At 37.7% G+C, this 22,472-nt stretch overlaps 1 protein-coding gene across 3 annotated transcripts in view; it reads right to left on the reverse strand.

The window, feature by feature from the left end:
* sd (TEA domain transcription factor 1 homolog scalloped) overlaps positions 1-22,472 on the reverse strand; it is a 62,580-nt gene that overhangs the window by 12,293 nt on the left and 27,815 nt on the right. For all 3 annotated transcript variants that reach the window (XM_074110899.1, XM_074110894.1, XM_074110903.1), the window contains 2 exons: positions 9,035-9,165; positions 8,292-8,421 (listed from right to left, as the gene is read on the reverse strand). In XM_074110899.1, the coding sequence (XP_073967000.1) occupies positions 8,292-8,421; positions 9,035-9,165 (261 nt within the window). The remainder of the gene's footprint in view (positions 1-8,291; positions 8,422-9,034; positions 9,166-22,472) is intronic.

Here is a 22,472-nt window from a genome sequence, read left to right on the forward strand (position 1 = left end):
ATTGAGGGGAAGAAGTTATTTTCAAAATAAGTTTGATAAGATTTCAACTCCTAGTCAGTACAAAATAAAACATCATTGACATTATCTTATCTTAGCCTATATACGTCCTGCTACAGGGCACAGGCCTCCTCTCAGAATGATAGGGCTTGGCCGTAGTTAACACGCAGGCCCAGTTCACCGGTATCTTCAAACGTACATGATAAGGTAAATATCAAATGTAATCACCTATCCTACTTTTCGTATAAACAAATAAAACTAAAGAAAACTGAGCACCGTTGCTTTGTAATAACGTATTAAAAAATATGAATCAGTACTAAACGTGCTTATCCACATTTAAACCCAATTGACATTTTGATCGAACCTGTGACTGTGGGTCACAGTTTTAATTTGGGCAATAGTGTATTAATTCGTGGACAATGTAGAGGCAGACTCGGCCGGGCCAAAGTAAATTGAAATCTCATTGAATTCGGGGAATGCGATGGCGACGAGAGGCGGCTGGTGCGAATTTAATTAACCCCTTGCTTGCTCGTTGAGGCGAATGGAACATAGGAATACACATGTGCTGGTGTGTGTATGCCTATGGATTGGCAGATATAAATTTTATGGACTGTGATCCATTATTGAAGACCAGCTTTTGGTCTACTGTCAGCTAAATAGATTATGACCATTTTAATAATATCCTACTCAAAATAAAACAAGGGTTACGATAAGTCTACTTTCTCATCGAAATGTTTGCTCTTAATATATTTTAATATATATTATTCTTAACATGCTTTTTTATATATATAAATAATATAAGACAACTAATTATCAACAAAATATTTCAACTTCAGCCCATTTATAGAAATCTAACAAAGTTAAGAATGTCTGTTAAAGCAAACATTCTTGAAATTACTACGAAATTATGGCACCATCATAAAATTTTCACGGCGGGTGTTAAGCTAAAATTAGTATGCGCGGCTACTCTAACAAATTGCTATTAACACGAATTAGTAAGGAGAATAAACACGCCGTATGTTATTCGTCGTAAGTGTAAGTTCCACTTAGTGAGATCCCTACCCGCGAATCAACCGTTAAGAGTGCTTTCACCCGAAACGTCGTGTGCATCCCTCTATAAATACTTCGCTGCAGAGAAGGATCAACTCGAAACGTTTCTATTCCACAGTGAATAGAAAAAACAAGAGATCATTATTTATTACTTCGTTAGTTGGCTAATTTGGTCCATTGCCAGCGCGACGCGGCCACGCTCTCGCGCACTTCGCGCGGATGAAATCGTGCGTGTTCGCTCTACCTATGAATATTAAGTATTCTCTGAGAAAATAAGTATTTCCCAATCCCAGTAGTGTGACATATTTCATTTGAAAAACTTAAAATAATCACAAGTTGTTATTAATTCCAAGTTTGGCACATATTAATAAAAAAATATATACATTCCCCATCGCGTTTTATGTGCGTAATTTATTCTAAAATAGGAGATATTGAAGATCCATCAGAAATACATTAACGTCGTATTTGAGGCGTGCCTTCGCGATTGTTTTCAATGCTATATTACGCGTTTAGATATTCCCTTTTTAGAAACAAAGTTCTGATAAAAGAAACATTAGAGTTTGCGCTGAAATACGGGCGTCGAGGTAAAATTTCACGCTGACCCAAACAGAAGCTATGCAAGGCGAATCCTCGCGGGAAGGGTTGAGTTGCGATGGGTCTAAGGAGGATTTCTCAGGAGACAATCGGGAGTTATGCCCAAAGGCGGGCGGGGCGCTAAACAACGGGCGCGGGCGGCCCGCCCCTTCTTTATATTTTCTTACTGCGTTCGCCGCCTAGCGGCGCGGCCGGGCCCCTTACACGCTCGCTCGCTCACTAATTGCGCATTCTTCGCATAGTTTAGCCCTCCCGGCTAACCCCTCGCCCTCCGCCCCCCGGACCACGTGAAACCGTGCGCCGACGAAACTTTCATACTCCGAGGATATTGAGCGGTTTTGAATGTCTTAACTCACGAACGTGCAAGCAGTAATGGCATAAGTACTAGCTTTGTAGACAAACTGTACCCAACTACGCAGCGCATCGGGCAAGCTTTAGCTAACCGATATGAAACCACAATAAAACATCCATCCATCCATCCCAGCCTATGTACGTCCCACTGCTGGGCACAGGCCTCCTCTCAGAACAAGAGGGCTCAGAATAAAACATACTTTGTCAAAATTGATGTAAACAATGAACTCAGTGTATTGAATCAGTAGAGTTAAAATAAGTTTTTCTTAAGTCTGAAAATATTTTGAATGCACAAAGATTTCTTCTCGTACCTACTTTTCAGTTGGCCAGAGATAAGATTTGTTTCCCAAAGATGAGAATAAGGGTGAGTGTGGGTGCAGAACGAGCCCGGACAAGGGTGACGCACTTTTAGAGCGCTAGATTAAGCTTGGGCGGACACGTCCACGAGTAATGTGGTCATATATTGTCCGGACGACGCGTGTCCGCAATTATTATACAACACGCTCTTTCAAATTACGGAGTTGTCTGAATTACACTTAATTTAGGCAATTCGCAAAATGTAAACGAAAAACACTGCCGTCGAATTGCTTAGATTAGTTCAGAGTACTTCAATAATTATGTTTACATTAAACTAAACATTTTTTTTGACAACTTAGAATTTGGCGCCAAAAATCCGCTATTTTGATTTTTCAAGAATTTCATGTACCCAGTGTCACTCGCGTCATCAAGAAAAATCCAATGACGTATCATTTATGAAAATCGGTTTAGCCCCTTTAGTTACGAGAGGACATATGAATAGACATACATACATACATACATACGCGTCAAACACATAACCCGCCGTCTTCGCAGTCGGGTAATAAAAATTAAACAAACTATTTTTAAAGTACAGTGTAGAGAAAACTACTTGATAGTAAATGATTACTTTATCGAAAACGATGTCTGGGTCACGAAAATAGAATATGGTTGTACAAACATCTAATGTACGGGATATGCTATATTGGAGTTGATTATGTTATTTGAATTAATGTTATTAATTTTTTTTTTGGCGCGAGGGAATATTACACTGTACTAAAGAATATTTAATGCTTTATTCATTCAATCTATGTAATATAATATAAGCGGGCTTTGTCTACCTTTCCGTCCTTACAAACCAGGGCCAGATGGTGTTTATCCAGTTCTACTACAAGAAGGAGCTAATGTACCACATCTTAGTAGCTTATACAGAGATAAATTAAGGTAATCTACCTTCCAAAACCTGGTAAGGCAGATTATAATGATGCCAAATCATATAGGCCAATAAGCCTGTCATCATTCTTCCTGAAAACATTGGAAAAATTGACTGACAGACACATAAGGTATGGACCACTTAAACGGCATCACTGCAAAAAATGTAATGCGCCTACCAACCGGGTAAGTCGACAGAATCAGCGATACACCTAGTAGTAAGCAAAGCGGAACAGGCAATAGAGAATAAAGAGCTCTGCCTGGCTGCATTTCTGGACGTGGAAGGAGCATTTGATCGTATAACGTATCATGCCATCAAAACTGCTGCGGATAGACATGGCATTGAACCTACTATCTGCAGGCAGATGGATGGAAAAAATGCTCAACAGTAGACTGATAACTTCAACCTTACTAGGAGAAGAATTTTCAGCTACAGTCACAAAAGGATGCCCTCAAGTAGGAATTTTATCGCCTACGCTGAGGAGCTTGGTGATAAACTCGCTACTAGAGGATCTCAACACAGGCCCAGTACAAACAGTGGGTTATGCAGATGATCTGGTAATACTTGTCAATGGGAAATTCCCAAAAACAGTATCAGGAATCATGATCATGAACGTAGCTCTCAACAAAGTAGAGAAGTGGTGCAACGAATATCACCTCTCCTTAAATCCACCACAACACAGTAACCAAAGCAACGAGCAACGAGAGATTGTGAGACGTATCATACTGTATGGGTGCCTCGCGTGGTGGCCTAGGACACTACTAAACTAAACACATGTAGGAACCTACTGGCTAAAATCCAGAGACCTGCATGGCTATCACAGGGGCGTTCAAAACAACGCCGACAGCAGCAATGGAAGCTTACTGGATCTACCACCATTGCATATTGCTATAGAATCCGAAGCGCGCAAGTCGTTGCACAGAATGAAAATGTACGGCCTGTGGAACGATTCCGCTCCGAGGACGAAGCACACTAAAATGGAACAAAATAAATACCTTGATAGAATAACGGCGATGGGTTGCGATAAAATGCAACCAAAGTACATATTCCGAAGGAACTTCAATCTACATGTTCCTACAAGGGCTGAATGGGCCGAAGGACTGACACTGCCGGAAGGCAGTGGAAATTTGTTGTATACGGGTGGATCTAAAATGAAATCCGGTACAGGATCCGGCATTCATGCCAAGGACTTCAACAGTAGCGTAAGCATGGGAAATTATGCAACCGCCTTCTCTCAAAGCAGAGACGTATGCAATTATCTCCTGTGCACGGGAGAATATAGATAGGAAGGTAAAGGAAAAAACCATCTATATACTCAGTGACAGTCAAGCAGCTCTAAGGGCACTCACATCGCCAAAAGGTTGACACAAGACTGATCTATAATGGAGTACAAGCATTAAACAAGCTTGGCAGACACAACAAAGTGAGACTGGTATGGATCCCAGGACACAGATGCTTCATCGGAAATGAAAAAACAGATGAGCTAGCAGGGGAAGGGTCAATGAACAAAAACATAGGGCTGGGACTTTCACAGGGAACCATAAAGAATGCCATAAACGACTACACCACTCAAACACCAACAAGAGTGGAAAACACTGGTATGTCTAAAGCATTCAAAACGATTCATCGAAAATGTGAACACAAGCTGGACTAAAAAACTCTGGACACTCAGTAGGAAACCACTCCGACATATCGTCGGGGCATTTACAGGTCACTTTGATACTAAACACATACTAGTAAAGATGGGACTACAGGACAATGAAGATTGTAGAATATGTGGTGAGGAAGACGTGTGAATGTGACGCCAGATTAAGAATGAGACTCTTTCGCGACGGATACCTCGCACCAGAAGACTTTAAGGCACTACCGCTACGTCAAATCATCCAATTTATGGACGAGGTGATAAATGCAATGGAGTAAGTGCGAAGGAGGGGTAATTACACAAAAGATCCCTAAGGGTCGAAGTGTATCCGCAAGGACCCCTAATAATAAGATAAGATAAGATAAGATAATTCAATCTAAAGTACGATTCCCGTTGAATAAAAAAAAACGTGTTAAGTACTGCAAGAGTTGCAGTAAGCTTTAGTCCTTGATAAATAAATAAATGTGCAAGTATCAAAAAGCAAAGGCTAACTGAAAATGCCCATGTTTGTGCTCTCCTCTTGAGTTTCGAGATAAACATTGCATTTCATTCCGTCTATTAAATCACTTAAGGTGGACACATCGTCTCTGTGGCAAATTTGTTTAGCAATTCCATTTGGCCCGCGACGGCGCTGAGCGGGCAGTCCTTTAATTAAAACCAGGACGTAATGTTGGCGCGAACTTAATGTGCGTCCGGCGGCGTAATGGCAGTGGCTGCCTTTAATTGTTCCATGTCAATTGCGTTCCATGATGTTCGTGACGACGTGTTGACCAAAGAACTAGCAATCTAGTGAACACCCGAAGTGACTCTACATTAACTTTTTATGATTAATATCTGTTTAAAATGCAACGTATTCTTGCTATGTACTGAAATCTTTTGTATATTCAAAGCAGGCCGTCTTTAACATTTAATTAACTGTAGGGAAAAAGGTTTTAAGTGGCGATCATCACGTCTTGTTAACGAGCTTCCTAAGTTAACACTGTAACGTGAAAAAATTCGCTTTATACTTTACAGTTCGTAAAAGAGCCGGGGCCGGGCATTCAGTCTTTGAGATTTGTACGAGTACTGTGAGGTTTTATTAGTACGAATAAAGAAACTACTATTTATGAGTTTGTTTTTGATTAGAAATGAATGTAGATTAATTTCTTAATTCATACCATAATGACGTTTACTCATCTTCTCAATCACAAACTTGTAGCGCTGAGAAGATAAAGAGATATTTGTTTACTGGAGTAGTGGTGTACCTACATACATATAGGCGGTGTTTGCGTGAGAATATTTTTTTACACGGACGAAAGTGCGTAGTTCATCAGGTGTATATAAATTTGAGTGACTGCTTTTCTATCCGTTTGTAGTAGAACTAAACGTAATTTACTTTCCAATGAGGGCTATTGTTTTTTGTCTTTCTAGATGGCGCCAGTGCTGCGTGAGGTTTTTAAGTGTGGCTTTCAAAGTTTGTTATTACGGGCTTGACAATAAAGTTTAGATTAAAATCATATTTAATACACCTTAAAACCGTACCATAAAAATATCGAGCAACCAGTGTTACGTTACGTAGTTCCGTTCGGAAAAAAAGGGAGGACAAAAGTTTCCGAAAGACAAAACTGTCTCAAAACATAGACATTCATTGCCCCGTAACGCATAATTGCCATAATTAATTTCAGGTAATGCAAAATATTCGTAAAATTATTCTAATTATAAATAAATCCGCGTAGCTCACCCAAAAACGAGCTTTGACATATCGAAGACCTCACGTTACACTAGCGTCTCTAGCGGCGAATCCATACGCGATAGCCCTCATTGTAAGTGGGTCTGGCTATTAACTATCCCATGGTACTCTTCGCTGATGTCAGTACAGCTATATTTTCAGAAGAAAATTTAGAAACATACAAAAGAGATATTGATAAGATGCTTGAATCACTAATTGAATGGTTAGGTAAAAATAATTTGAAAATTAACATGGCTAAAACAAAAATAATTAATTTTAGACAAAATATTAACAGAGTAATTTATTGAATCAGGCGTTACTTTGCGGAGTTCCATATCAATGAAGTAAAATAATTTCCTTGTTCACCTGCGACCTTAAGATAGCTAAGTTTACGCAAAATATGCGTGTTCATGCAGTTCCTCCACCTCCACACTGTAAGAACACACACAAATCACAGAAACCCAACAAAAACTGGTAGCATGGTGTACGGTTGTGCCATTCTGAAGATGAGCTCTGGTTGAGTTCGAAACGTGTCAGTGTAGTGTGGTGGTGGTGATAGATTTTTTGATTTGTGTGTGTTCTTACAGTGTGGAGGTGGAGCAACTGCATGAACACGCATATTTTGCATAAGCTTAGCTATCTTAAGGTCGCGGGTGAGCAAGGAAGTTATTTTAGTTCATTAACAGAGTACCTAATTTAGTGATGATCTATAGGGATCAAAATATTGGCGAAACTGACTAGTACACATTTTTTTGTTTCCAATAAACCATACTTCATTAAATTTAAGATATTAACTTCGGCATGCCTTTATATTTATGAAGTAGCTCTTTATGTCAAATGTAACACTGGCCAGTTTCCTACTTTTAACTGTGCACGTCAGCGAGGTAAAATAACCAGAAGGCGTTTTAATACTGCCTTATTAACTAAAAGTATTTTTGGTATGCCCCCTAAAATATTCAATCATTTGCCAAAATGTATTTTAGATATAGATGATATAATTCAATTCAAAAGAGCATTGCATTGCTTTCTATGTGAAAAAGCCTACTATTCCATTCAAGCTTATCTGAATGAAAGTTTTTAGCCGTAACAGTCTGTAGTAGTAGTCCGTATTTTAATGTAATGTTTATACTTAGTTATATGTGCATTAGTTTCATTTGTATAGAGCATGCTGCATGTCTTAGTGCCAACTATTTTGTATGCCTTATGGCGAAGCATAGCGATACCACCCAATTTTATGTAACACCTGTAACACTAATGACCTATGTTCACAAATAAATGATATTGATTGATTGATTGTTTATTTAGGAAAATCTTTGAAGCTAACCGAAGGTGACTACATTTGCCTTCCTCGAATCGAACATGGTCCAATCAAGAGATAATAATTGTCAGTGCACGTCTTTCCGCGGAATCTTATTGCGCAAACCGCTTTGTCGGCTGACATCAATACCTTGGCTTTTGTCTCGTGCCATATCCATTGTTCATTTTGGGCGGAATGGCCTTGATATTGCTTTACAATCCTGCAATATTGGCATTATGAATCGTTCAACATGTTGCGACAACTGGTATATTAGGAGTGAGGAAAATGTTATGAAGTTTACATGGCAGGCCGTCACATTTGCCACAGTTTACGCATACTTACTTGTTGACGCGTTCGCTATTTTCAGGCTTTAAATTATAAACGAAGACAATTAACAAAATGTCTATAGCATGTCTAAACTCACCGTACATCTTGCCCTCATCCGAAAGAATAATCTTGCGTCTGCCACATGGAGGATATATGGCAAGTGCCTCTTGAAAACTTTGTTCAATGTCTGGACTCCATACTCCCTCCGCATCAGCCGCCGATAAGTCCTGCGTAAGAGCTGACTCTTAGAAATAAAGGCAAATGATTTGAGTTTATAAAAAAACAAGTCGTCCCATGTTATCACAAAAATCGAATTTAGTACACAAACCAGACATATGAACATCTGTCTGTCGGGTTTGCTTACAGATTCAGACACAAGACAAGGCAAGGAGTGCGTCACTGTAATTAATGGCTCGCTTCTATTCTCAAAAGAAAATAAAAATAACACGCTGCCTTCGAGTCGGCCCAACCAACGAAAACATCGTGAATCATGGTTCCTTGAAACCACTCGAAACGTTGCTGTTTCTGGTCTGTTCACTCAGCGAGTTAATATTTGTCTATCGTTTCTTGTGATTGTTCATTATGCCTTGTGGTTACTTGCGTAATTCGTCATTACTTCATTTTATTTAACCATCGGTATTTTCAATTTCAATTACAAATAAGTACTAGAGTTCGAGAAATGTATTTTAGTAAAAAATATAACAAATGATTAAATTTTTGCGTAACTGAAAAAAAATAGTCCTCTTTCCTTTTGGATATTAATATGGCGATGCTTGCTTCATGTCCGTGACAAAATTCACGTGCTAGGTAGACCCCTCTAGGTATTGTAAGATCTTGTACCTTTTCATCGTCGCTCGCGTCGCCAACGTCGAGGTGCTTGGCGTCGGCGCCGCCCGATCCGTTGGTGTCGGGCGCGCCGGCCGCCGTGCTCCACGGGGACGCAATGGTGCCGGCTGCGAGCGCGCCGCTCGCTGTAACAAACAAATATACCGTTAAACATTCAAATAACCATTATTTTTTAACATAATTGAAGGCAACTTGTTTTCATGCAACTTTGTTTTAATTGCAGTCGAATTTGAATTATTTATTTTATGAAATGAATAAAAACTACTAATTCTGTTAATAAAATTAATAAATTTAGGAAACACAAGCTTTTTATCTTTATGAGTGCACTAGCTTTGATAGAACATTATTTTTGTGGGTAAGATTTGCAACGTTACTATGATAGCCGATGTATTATGACTCGTTCGGCTTCTCAAGAGCTTCTTACGTCAGGCGACTTGTTTGTTTACCGTTTCAGATGCTTGCACTGTAAACTTCCATTTTGTGCCTATTGTGGCTACCCTGAGTTTCTCAAGTACGTCAATTGACAACAATATAATTTTATTTAATTTCCTGTTTTTAAAGCGGTTAATCTTTTAATGTTATACTCCCAGCCCTAACCGTACATAAGTTGAGGTTAAATCCGAAAATATTTATCACAATAAATAAGATGTAAAAGTGAATCCGAAGCGCTCCAAACTCCAAAATATCTCAATACCGAAGAAGCTTTGTTCCCTCAAGATCCAAGAGGCGAGGTCGTAGGCATTCCGAAAATTTTCATATTTACTGTAAGAAATATGCAGGTACAAGATGTTTATAAATATAATATAAAAATATCAAAATGGAGAATTTCGTTATGAAGATCGGGAGTCGAGAGAGTAAAGTATGCGCCCACCCGCCCTCGCGCTCGTGTCGCGCTAAGTTGGAAATCCAAGGAAGGCGAGATACTAACTCGCTAGTGGTGAAAGACGTTCATCTGTATTTGTTTGTATACTATAGAGGTACATACATATTTTCACAAATAGACGTGTAACATCAACCAGTATGTTAACATAATAAAGTAAAGTAAACTCATACTATTAATTTTACTTTAGCTTTGGACAAAACTGATTGTTTTTACATATCCTAACTTAGATTTCTCGTCAAAATTAAGTTTATTTACAAAAGCAAAAATTGTGAATTCACAATTCGGGTACTTACGCACAAATTGTGCGTGACATTGCATTGTGGTAGGTTACAAATACTAGTAAGATAGAAAAAAAACAAGTTTTTTAAAGTTCTTAAAAATTATTATTTGTAATAAAGAATAATGCGAAACAATTGTTTGTGAATTAGAAACACTAGTTATATTTGACCGGTTTTTTATTTCTTAAACCCTTACTTAATTGCCTGGGAAACTTATTTTAACTCAACATTTGTCTGTCTCTTTGTCAGTCAAAATGACATTTGCCTTTTACCAGACTCGGACAAATGACAAAACACAATTTAGTTATTAAAACCCTGGAATAAAGATAACGAATTATGTTAGGTTTTTTTTATTCGACCGGATGGCAAACGAACGAGCAAGTGGGTCTCCTGATGGCAAGAGATCACCACCGCCCATAAACATCTGCAACACCAGGGGTAGGTGATTTTAAGGTATTGCTTATGGACATACAGACAGAACTACGTCGGTTTACTACTAATCCTGTGTCCCGGCAACAAACCGCTACTGTTGACATAACAAATCTGCAGTTAAATTGCAATATACCCGCATAATACATTGTTTGTTGGACTTAAACGTACTTTTAACGTAATTTTAATGAGATTTCAGTGTGACGTCTGTGACTTATACTTATTTTTGCTATTAATATTTCTGTTTCATTTAACCTCACTTATGGAATGGAACCTAGAAATTGTTGCTATGAAATAAACCTTTTATTACAAAATATTTTTCCAATAAAGCCGCAATTACAAAGAAGTTGTTTATTTACAACGAACCAGTGTCTAATTATGTTACAACATACACGGAGAACATCCATAAATATTAAATTCATTAATGTGTGATCAAAACTACTTAGTGAGTCACTTATATGAATAAAACACTGGTTTCCTCTTTTCTGATAATCCGCTTGTACCGGTTTGCAATTTCACGCTATCATGCTTGAATGTCATAATCATAAGTTATCAATAGGAGTAATGTAACTAGGAGTATGCCTGTCACTACGTTATCGTCTAAAACCGCATATGATTAAATAAACTCCTTTTTCAACGTAAATATTTCAAGTTTGTGCTACAGTTCAATGAAAACAAACAGTGGAGTGACTAATTCAACTCCGCATTAAAGCAATCTCTCTGACGCGGTTGTCTAACAAAGAGCGCATCGCGAACGTGCAATAATTAAAATAATAAAGCATCGCTTGGTGCCCCCACTCACATTGTGTTTATATGACAAGTGTCCGCAATAACTGGGACCCTCGTATCAACGCATTGGGGTCGCGTTTATGATTATTCTATTCTGCATAAGGTAACAACTCAGAGTAAAAGAATAAGATTTTGGCTGCGATTCCTTGGGTCGTGTTTGATTTTTTTCTATAATTATTACTGTTTTAGTAAAATCCATCTCATAGTTTTATTGCTGAAAATAAAAGATTTAAATTTTAATCCTAAAGGAAAATGGGTAGAAATTACTTGAATAAACACTGAACTTTATCCAGTAACTTGTAATTAATAACACATTCATAAATATGCATTGAGCCAAAAATAGAGCTAGCGTAGGTTCTCAAACAGTTACGCATTTGAGTGGGCGGTACAATCGGTCGGGTGTATAATAAATAAACAATTCTGTTACAACATAAATCGGAACTGATTCCAATATTATAATATCAATATAATAATATTTCCACGATTATAATTTTTTCATCATTAAACTAATGTACCTACTTTGTAATGCATTACAAACAATTGACCTCTTTTCGAATAATTATGCGATATTTTACGAAAATCAGCAGAAAAAGAAATATATCGTCCTCCTGTTTTAAGTAGCGCCTGGGTTGGTGCACGCGATCTCAGACTTCTGAAATAGGAATGCATTTAATATCAACAACGGAATAATTCCGGCAATTTAATGCTGTTGGCCCCTCCATATCGCGTGTCCCTTGTAGAATCTATAAAAGTAGCGTGTTTTCACAGCAGCACGATTTTTATAGGCATACGATTAACTGATTAGAACATTTCACGGGTTTTAACTAAGTAAATATCTGAATGTTTACTTGACTAGACACTGGTGTCAATATCGGAGGGACTAGTTTAGAGCCATTAAATATACTGGAGAAATAGTATGCGTTGTAGCGTAAATTTTATATAATGTATGTTTTACTGTTTTAAAAAAATATCTACACGTACACAAACTATTCCTAGATTTACATCAGAAGCTGTCTGCTAGGTATTTATGGATATTTGGCTGTATAACTAGACATTGTAGAACTCGATTGTCTGTACCGTGTTGCTCAAACGGGATGACGGAAAAATAATTTTGATGGCAGTTCATATTGGCATGGCACCCCTCGGACTGCTCGGTGCAGCGGGGCGGGCCGAGCCACCTGTGAGCGAGCTGCGAGACTCCACCGCACCTCGTCCGCGCAACGGTCGAGGGTTGAGCGCCAAAGTATGTTAATTAATTTTCGGTTGACCGTCCAGAACTCGACTTTACTCAAATCAGGCGGCCCTGCAATGTTCGTATTCAACTTTGTTTTGAAACTCGAATATAAGTTTAATAATTTTAATTTTTAGCGCAATATGGTTTATGAAATAACTTTTATTATCCACGGTAATAGCCATAAGCTAAGGATTTAACATAAAATAATTCCTGTCACAGATATGATTTCACTCAATGAAACTTCCACGTAAATTCGGTCGCCCCTTTTCTATTAATTATTCAATAGACGCAACCGCCGTTTATGTGCCCGAAAATATGGCAACGAGTTTTATTAATTCTCTGGCGGAATATTTATCTGTTGGTAAAATTAATAATGCTTTCCCGGCGATATTGAGTTAAATATTGTTAACGTGCCGAGATCGAGACTACAAATATGTTTATCTAATATCTTGAGTGTTTACGAATGACGTGAGACGTATACGTGGTGTACAAAGGCGTATGAGTAGTGCGGTGTTGCTGTGGCTCTTATAGTACGTATGCATTAACGTACGACCGACTAATCATTCAGTACACTAAAGTTAGCAATATCAGCAAAGTACGTCAATGCCCAGGGCGAGTGTAAACGGATACATTGGAACCATGTAATATCGACGGTTGAAAAGAGAAATTGACTAAGCGACATTTTTTTAAGATAGTGAGTTATGAGAATCAGTAAATTGTTCTTTGTCGTTGGAGATATGTCTCAAAATGTTCACAAAAATGTCGCTTAGTCAATTTCTCCTTTCAACCGTCGATATGATGTAACCGTATTTTGATTTGCAAGGGCTGTAAAATGCATTTACAAATATATATAGGGACATTCAAAATACGAGCTGTGAATTGTTGTTGTCTTCCTATGGTACCCCAGTGGTACAAAGGGCCTTCGTGAGACGTCGCCATCCATTTTTTGTTAATCGACTATAATTAACATACATACAAAAATTTCGTTTGATAGTGAGGTTGTTATCCTTTTTAGGGTTCCGGAGCCAAAATGGCAAAAACGGAACCCTTATAGTTTCGCCATGTCTGTCTGTCTGTCTGTCCGCGGCTTGGTCAGGGACTATCAATGCTAGAAAGCTGCAATTTTGCACGGATATATATGTAAACTATGCCGACAAAATGGTACAATAAAAAAATTAAAAAAAAAATTTTAGGGTACCTCCCATAGACGTAAAGTGGTGATTTTTTTTCTCATCCAACCCTATAAGTGTGGGGTATGGTTGGATAGGTATTTTAAAACCATTAGGGGTTTGCTAAGACGATTTTTCGATTCAGTGATTTGTTTGCGAAACATTCAACTTTAAAGTGCAAATTTTCATTAAAATCAAGCGTCCCCCCCCCCTCTAAAATCTAAACCAGTGGGTGGAAAAATTAAAAAAAAATCAGGATGGTAGTAAGTATATATATCAAACTTTCAAGGAAAACTATAACGACTAAGTTTGCTTGAGAATTATTAGTATTTTAAGAGTAAATAGCAGCCTAAGGTATAAAATATACCTAAACCACACCTAAACTTGGAAGATTCCGTATAAATCCTTAGAAAAATATTACTTAATTTTTTCGTAATGGCTACGGAACCCTATTTCGGGCGTGTCCGACACGCTCTTGGCCGGTTTTTGTTAACTAATAACTGTTAGCATATTGGTGGTTAGAGAACCTCGCTACGAAGCTTGATGCGAATGTTTGCTTTGAATCTTGGGTGTTTAATATCTATTTAAGTTAGTATCTATCTATTTAACGTGGTGTCCCGTGATATTTATTTATTTATTATTATTTTAATATACTTAATAAGTACAAGTATTTTGATTAGGTAAATAGGTATTCCTCACATAATAACAAAAGAGGAAAATAAATATTTAACCCATGCGGCGTGGATTCCATTACACAATGTTCTTTAATGTGTAATACAAGGCTTATAAATATAAACCTATGTTAGACAGGCACAGAGTTGAGTTTATTGTGTTGTGTCAACATTTGTTGAGATTGGCATCGTCGTTTATTTTTGCAGGATTTGGAAAACCGCGACGTACCTAAAGGATAAACACAAGTACACTACACCTCGAATCACGAAGACGCCTGCCAACTTTAATTATATCGCGATCGTGAAGACGTATGACTTTTATTGTCACCAAGATTTCAACTCTATAACGTAACAATATGGTGCAATGACTGAGTGCTTCTATCTAAACTTAGAGTAAGTGAATCATAGCGGTCGCTCCGCCAGCTGCGTATTAAGACTCAGATTGCAATGTTCTTGGAGAATGTTGTAGCTCCTATTACAAATCTAACAATATCAAACGTAATTAAAAAGTTTATTATAAACACCAAATAAACAACAGTATGGTCTTTCTCTTTGCCATATTGCTTTATCATTCACTATACTAAGAAATTTACATAGGTTCCCAATCCGCACTGTGCCCGCGTGGAAACTATGACCCCAAGCCTTCTCATCCTGAGAAGAGGCCTGTATCCTTCAGTGGGATGTAAAGTAAACAGGCCGAAATACTAAGAACTTTAAACCTAAGATAAACTATAAATCAGTCTTGTAATGTTAAAACTTGTAAAATAATGAATCAAGCCATTCGTGTAGTCTTATTAAATTGGTTGCTGTTCTTCCATTGATTGCACAGCGAATTGTTATTCCATTAATCGAGATTCATCTCGCTTTCTCAATAAAGGAGTAGCTCGCGGCGCGTCGGCCGGCCGGAGTGTTCCGGCGTATCCTCCTTTGCTTGTCTGAGTTATAGGCGCAATATTACTCAAATATAATATAGACGCCATGGTAACAAAGAGATACTTATGAAATTAAGGCGATAAATCAGCGTGGCATGAGCGAGCCGGGCCATGAATGAGCACAGGAACAACGGCGTATATGTAAATAATGTCGTTTGCTAACGCCCAACCGTTGCTCACCAGAATATAAAGTAATAAGTTACAGGACATATGCCAGGTGATCGAATGTGAAAAAATAAACATGGATATGGTTGTGGATTGACAAGTAAATAAGTTTTTGTTAAAAATTTCATTCTTGATACGCACACACATACTCTCACAACAATGTAACTATCATAAAATATATTCTTATGAACAGAAGTCCGTCTTTTTTAACGAACCTAAAGAAATTACTACATAAGTCATTTGTTTCATTAAACGGATGACCAGATTACACCCATTTCGTAAAAGAAGGCGACAGCGCGGAACAGTACCACTACCATGAGTTTACAGTGACCGTACTCCATAGCGACGGCGTAAATTATTTGTATAGAGAATTGTACAGCGCCTCTACAAATAACTTACGCCGTTGCTATCGAGTACGGTCACTGTAAACTCATGGTAGTGGTACAGTTGCATTGCTTGCTCTACCTTAGTGCAAATTGAAGATCTAACTACTGATGGGAGACGAACACTACGTCAATTTTGTTAATAATCGGAATATCCTAATCCTACTAATATTATAAATGTGAAAGTTTGTGAGTGAGTATGTTTGTTACTTCACGCTGAAATGGCTGAACGGATTTGGATGAAATTTGGCAAAAAGTTAGTTTATAACCTGGATACAAAGGATACTTTTTATCCCGATATTCCCACGGGATAGGGATAAAATCTTGAAATAATAACCGCTGGGCTTAGAGTTATGAAATTTGGTACGTATATAGCTGGATATCTGGAATAACACATAGGCTACTTTTATCCCAATATTCCTAAGGGATAGGGATAAAATCTTGAAATAATAACCGTTGGGCCTTAGAGTTATGAAATTAGGTGCGGATTGCGTATATAGATGGACATCTGGAGTGGAATAACACATAGGCTAGTTTTTCCCGATATTCCCATCGGATAGGGATAACATCTCGAAATAACAACCGCTGGGTTGTAATAAATATAATATAAAGTCAATGAAAACCACGTTGTAGTTTTAGGGAATTCCCACGAGAATTTAATAAAACCCCGGAATTTCAATTCAACTGCTGTATCTAATGATTTACGCGTGCGAAACCGCGGGTAAACGCTAGTTAATATAATAAACTCATACTGATTCAAAGCTGTAGAAAGATATTGTTATTGATATAAAAAGAGTCACGAGACGGGTTTTGTTTTGTTTAAAACACACTTTCTAACACGTAAACATAATGGACTAATTGTATAACGAATAACGCTGTAGGCGTAGTCAAAGAGTTGAAGAACAAGAACATACAAAATCCTGTGTACCAAGACTTTTGCAATAAGTATATAAGTATTCACTTTTCTTGCGCGAGGATAATATTATATTGTATATTCGCACCTTTAGAACGAAACCGACACAATTCGAAATATTCACATTTCTAAAATAAACTGTATAAAACGAAACATGATTGAGTTTTAAAATGAGAACATTTTGAATAGGGATGTTGACACCACCAATCAATTGACGTACTTTTTATGAGCTGTCAAAACACAATTCTCCCATAGAGTTTGAATGGAAATAGCAACTTATGACGTCACTTGTTCGCACACTCAATCAACTACTATTTATTTGTTTTCAAGCAACAAAAAGTCTAATTTTGCAGTTAATCGAAAATTAATCTGGTTTTTAGGTCTAAAATAAAGCGTTTTTTTATTGAAGTCGTGTCTTCGAATTATTTTTTAATGGTGTCAACATCCCTATTGTGTCGGTTTCGTTCTAAATGTGCGTATAATGTTACATACAACAGAGAAAAATTTGTAAACCGAACACCATAGTGAATAAATCGACAATCTGGATAGAGTTGCAGAACCTGAGATTCCGAGATCCTGGTCAGGAATTACATTGCAAAAAGGAACTGACGTAACCGATACGATAGGCGAGCAGCCACACTACGCTGACTATGTAGGTCCAATATACCATTCACGTCTCACGCTTAATCGATATAAACAGCACTACAGCCAGGTAGCATATAATTACGTTGCAGAAATAAGGCATTGGGTACACGCAAAGAGAACATCATGCATACACGCTACTATGGTGTTTATGTCGATAAAAATTCTCACACAAATTTATTTAATATTCAATGATCGCATGATTTGGACGTGGGCTCGGGTCTTTCTTATTGCGGTTCAATACCACGTCAGTGCGTCAAAAACAATGAATTCACGACCAACTTCAAAGCAAGGTGCGTGAGTTGAAGACGTCACCTTCTGAATACTGAGTGATACAAATTATATACGTGTATAGCCGCGTACATGAAAAATGGGCTTAAAATAGTTAAGAGTTCTGACCGGATCGTGACAACTTTTTGAACTTAGATCTGTGATTAAATTGCTTACAGAAACTGTATACGGTTAACTAAGATAGTATCGTCGGATGAACATGTTGTGCTGAGAGGTGAATCTCAGAGCACTAGTGAGATCAAGGTGCGCTGATAATTGAATCAATTTGAACTGCACTGAAGCCGGCATCGGCAATGTTACCGACGGAGGGATTAACTAAGTTTATGACTATGTTGGGTACGCTCTTAGCGTGCAACAAGTTTGTTGAGAACATCTTGAGTGCTTTGAAATCAGTTAAGCCGTATAGAATAGAACACTTCTCGATAGTTTCATATGGTTTAGTAAATAAAATCTCACCAAAGGATAAAAGATAAAGGAAGTGCCTCGACAGCATTGAATAAATCGTCTGTAAAGGTAACGGTTGGCCAATGTAATATTAGTAATGCGGTATAATAGTTTTAATTGTTTCTACTACTTATTATAATAGCAATAAGCCAGGCTGGCGTTGGTGTCGGTAAAGGAGCAGTAAAATTGTGTCCTGGTGCAGCAGACAATTGCCAATGCCGTCGACAATCCGAGAGAGTTCATTGACCACTCGGATAGCATAAAATGAATGAGACTGCTATTAGTGTACCTAGAATAGTTTATTTTCAATTTACGTGCTAAATTAACAACAAAGTGAGTGCAGTGTAGTAGATTATTATCAGTATTCTGTCTTTGCGTTCACATTATTTCTGGCATATGACAAAGTTAAAGAATAAAAACGTTTTACGTGTTGTAAATCATTAACATCAGAATTAGGAGTGTAAATAGCTTGATTTTATTTATTAGCTACGTAGGTATAACTCAAGTATCATTGTGAACCGGCTGCGATTCTCACCGTAATTACATCTCGCATAGTAGTTAATCAGTGCAATAATATTTCTCTTCAGTATCAAGTATAATTGGATCGTATCGTAACGCGAGTAGCATCTATGCGGAAGAACGGGAGCAACAGCTCTCGTTACATTCTGTGTTTTATTCCAAGAACGCCATGGGAATACGTGAAAGGTAACCTGGAATTGAAACACTAATTAGTCACAAGAATAAATTTGATTTATCCGTATTTAATTATTGTTAAAATTGATCATTTGTTTGTAGGTACACCGTTTTCTCCTTAAATAAACGATGCATAAGAGGTTAAGTGAAAAACTTGGAACAAAGGCTGGCGTGGTTGGTGAGCTATTTAGTATGCATTTGGAAAGGAGTCGAGGCGAGAGCAATAAGTTTGAGCCCACGATTTGCATAGATTGTGGCGGCGGCGTGGCGTCGGCGCGAGCGCGTGTTTGGTGATTTACTCGAGCGGCCGCATGGGCCACGCCCGAGCAGATAGCACCGCTGCACCTATTAGGATGAGACCTTAACAATGAAATTGATATTTATTTAGTGCAACTCAGGATTCCTAACCACGAGAAAACTTGTTCCCCTAGGTTTGGTATTATTGACATACTTACTTAACAAGTCGTCCTCTGGTTAGTCGTTTCTGGGGTGAGTAAAGGAGGCTGCTTGCGGTTAAATTACGCTCATTTACCGCAGCAACAACATCCACGGCATGCGTGAAATGTTGCCAGCGACGATTAGCAGAATTCCTACATCGCAAGATACCTATAAATGTTAAAAAACAAGGTTCTTGCGAGACATGTCCATATTTATGAGTAGCTAAGTGCGTGCTGTAGGTACTGTTGGTTTGCCATTTATGTTTGTTATTTCCAGTGTAATGCATAAAACGCTTAGTCAGATAAAGGTCTAGATCCCTTGTTCAGCAATATATGTATTTCTATTATTCATCATGTCGTGTTAGCAGCCAACGTTACAAGCTAGTCTGTATTTTTTAGAGCTTAGTCTATTATTTATAGTTTTTGGTGTGTACGGTACGGTATGGTCGTACGGTTCATCATTACCACAGGTTCAACTATCGAGAAAATTATGAATCTAAACCAATTTCTTGTGTTAGGCAAAAGCAGATGACTTCTGTCGGACTTGGTGTCGCGCGATAAATTTGCTAATAGAATTGCTATGGTAGATAATTAGAAAATGAGTGGCTGTGAACAGACTGCCGTCGCCCGCGGCACGATCCACGCAGGGTTGCCAGTTGCAACACAGACAATCACTTTACTATGCGGGTCATTATAAAGTGCAGTTGCATTCATAAAGAATTGTTGCTGCTGTAACAATTTGCATAACAAGAGAGAGTTAATTAAAGGAACCATTGTACAACGTGTTAGTAGCTTGACATCCTAGTATAATACTCCGCCGGTAGTCGCTAGCTAGAGTATCAACAGAGTTGAAAAATCGAGCTGTGTTGCCTGTGTTATATGTATGTAGTATACAATCTATCCTGTAGGTAAAAAAGAGGCCGTAGAATAAATTTTATTGAAAAAAAAACACGATGTAGACTTAATGGGAAACAATAAAGAAATAGCATCCCTGTGTACCGCAATTGGCTGTGATAGTGCCTTAAATAAAGCTAGAGAGATCATTTTACTGTGCGAAACTTAGAGCCTCTAAGTATTTTATGGTGATTTATTTGAAAAGTAAAATAGTGTACGTGCTATAAGCATCTATGTAGTGCAGCTTCAGATAAGTGACACGACACTTAAAAAGTCGGAGATAAGCGAAGTCTTTGTAATTTATTAAATCTAAGGTACCTACTTATATTTTGATATTCTGTTTTTTTTTCATTTAATTATTTTTTGTCGATTTTGTGGAATATATAGGTCTGTACACATAGTGTTTTCAATTATTAAAATAACAACAATGCAGCTAGGAGTTCCAGTAAACAATTAATTTAGTTAGAATAAAATCTCATACTGCGGACAGTCAACGCGTACCTAACAGTAAAGGCGTCAGTCGTTCACAGCGCGGGCAGTATGCCAGCAACGGTCACCGTTCCCACCACTTCCGATGGTGTAATTCTACAGCTAATAATTAGGCTGTTCAATATTCATTCCAGCATTAATTAATAATAAGAATTATGTAAGTTGAAAGTGTCGCACAAGACCCGGGTTACCGAGTGACTCCCGGCAATAATACCAGGGAAATATCAGGGACGGTAAAGCCTGCTTAACATTTTAACTCGTATTTCGAACAGTTCTAATAAATTTAATAAGAATAAGATTGGTTTTTGGAATCTTTTTGTATTTTTTATTTCAATTCCAAATTTTTGTTAAGTACTACTTTTTACGGTCATCCCGTAAAACCCATATCGAAAATACAAACTGAAATATAGATGCACAGAAAAACCAGAAAAATAAGACCAGCGCTGGGAATCGAACCCAGTTCCTCGGCACTCCGTGCCGCGTGCTATACCGCTACACCACCGCTGGACAACGGTACAGACACGAATTTCTCCTATGCACCACATATCTCAGCCTGTTTGTTTCTTATTTAGTCACTTAAGCAGCGACGCTAGCGACATCTATGCTGTAGCCCTCATCGAGAAATTTAATAAAAATATGAAAATGGCGTTAAAAATAACTTTCATAAATTATGGTATATTATGTATGATTTATAGTCTAAATTAAGCTATTAGTAGAAACTAACTTGTTGAATTTAAGTAGGCCGAATCGATCAAGCGTCGATTGGAGCGTTGAGCTTTTGCTCCGCCCGCGCTGTCTCGCCTAAGGATCGTTACTAAACTATTTGATCTTTAACCTCCACATGGTGCGACATCGCATTATTCTAGATATTAATATTAGTGGACGTCTATTTCTGTATAAAATAAAATAAAAGAGAAAGCACCAAAATGAACTAATAAAACAAGGAAAATATATTCCAACGTTTGTATAAATTTCGTGATAGTTTACGTTTTCAATTTGGATACTTACTTACATATTATTTTATATTTATTTTCGGAAAGCATTTGTCATCCGTTACCCACAAACGATTTCCATATTTATGAAAATTATTTAGTAGTCTGTGTTTTTGAGCGATTCTCATTTAAATTAACAAATTTGACCCCACATCCTTATTTTCACACAAAGCTGTTTGAAAAAGTTTACCAACGTGTTTAGGAAGTGAAAAAATAATATGTACATGAAGCACAATCCTTTTCCGAACACGGAAAAAGAGATGCGTAGTAACTCATAAATATTGCTTAGACTTAATTATTGCTCGTTGAAAATATTCAACAACCATAAGTTTAGCGTAGGAGACATAAGGGCATGACGTAAGTAGTACAAAGGGTGCTGGCGTCCGACTTGTCAAACGAGAAGTTTTTATCGGGTGGCCTGTCGGCGTTGAATAGGAATGAGCCTTGAATAATGCATGTATACCGGGCCTAACCCCCTTGGTACGACGAAACAGCGGTGACCAATGTTTCACATGTGATGAAAAACAAGTGAGATCACGATTAAATTAACTATTTTTGCTATCAGGTAAAACTTAATTCTTACCTTTATTTATGCGTATTATTATTAATTCATATTATGTAGGTACTTGCAAAAACTCTATCTCCTACTAGTACTAGTAAAAGTTTGTGAAATCCACGCAATTGCGCTACTGGGCCAGTTCAGT

The sequence above is a fragment of the Choristoneura fumiferana genome, chromosome 2 (assembly GCF_025370935.1).
Source record: "Choristoneura fumiferana chromosome 2, NRCan_CFum_1, whole genome shotgun sequence".
Classification (NCBI taxonomy): Eukaryota; Metazoa; Arthropoda; class Insecta; order Lepidoptera; family Tortricidae; genus Choristoneura; species Choristoneura fumiferana.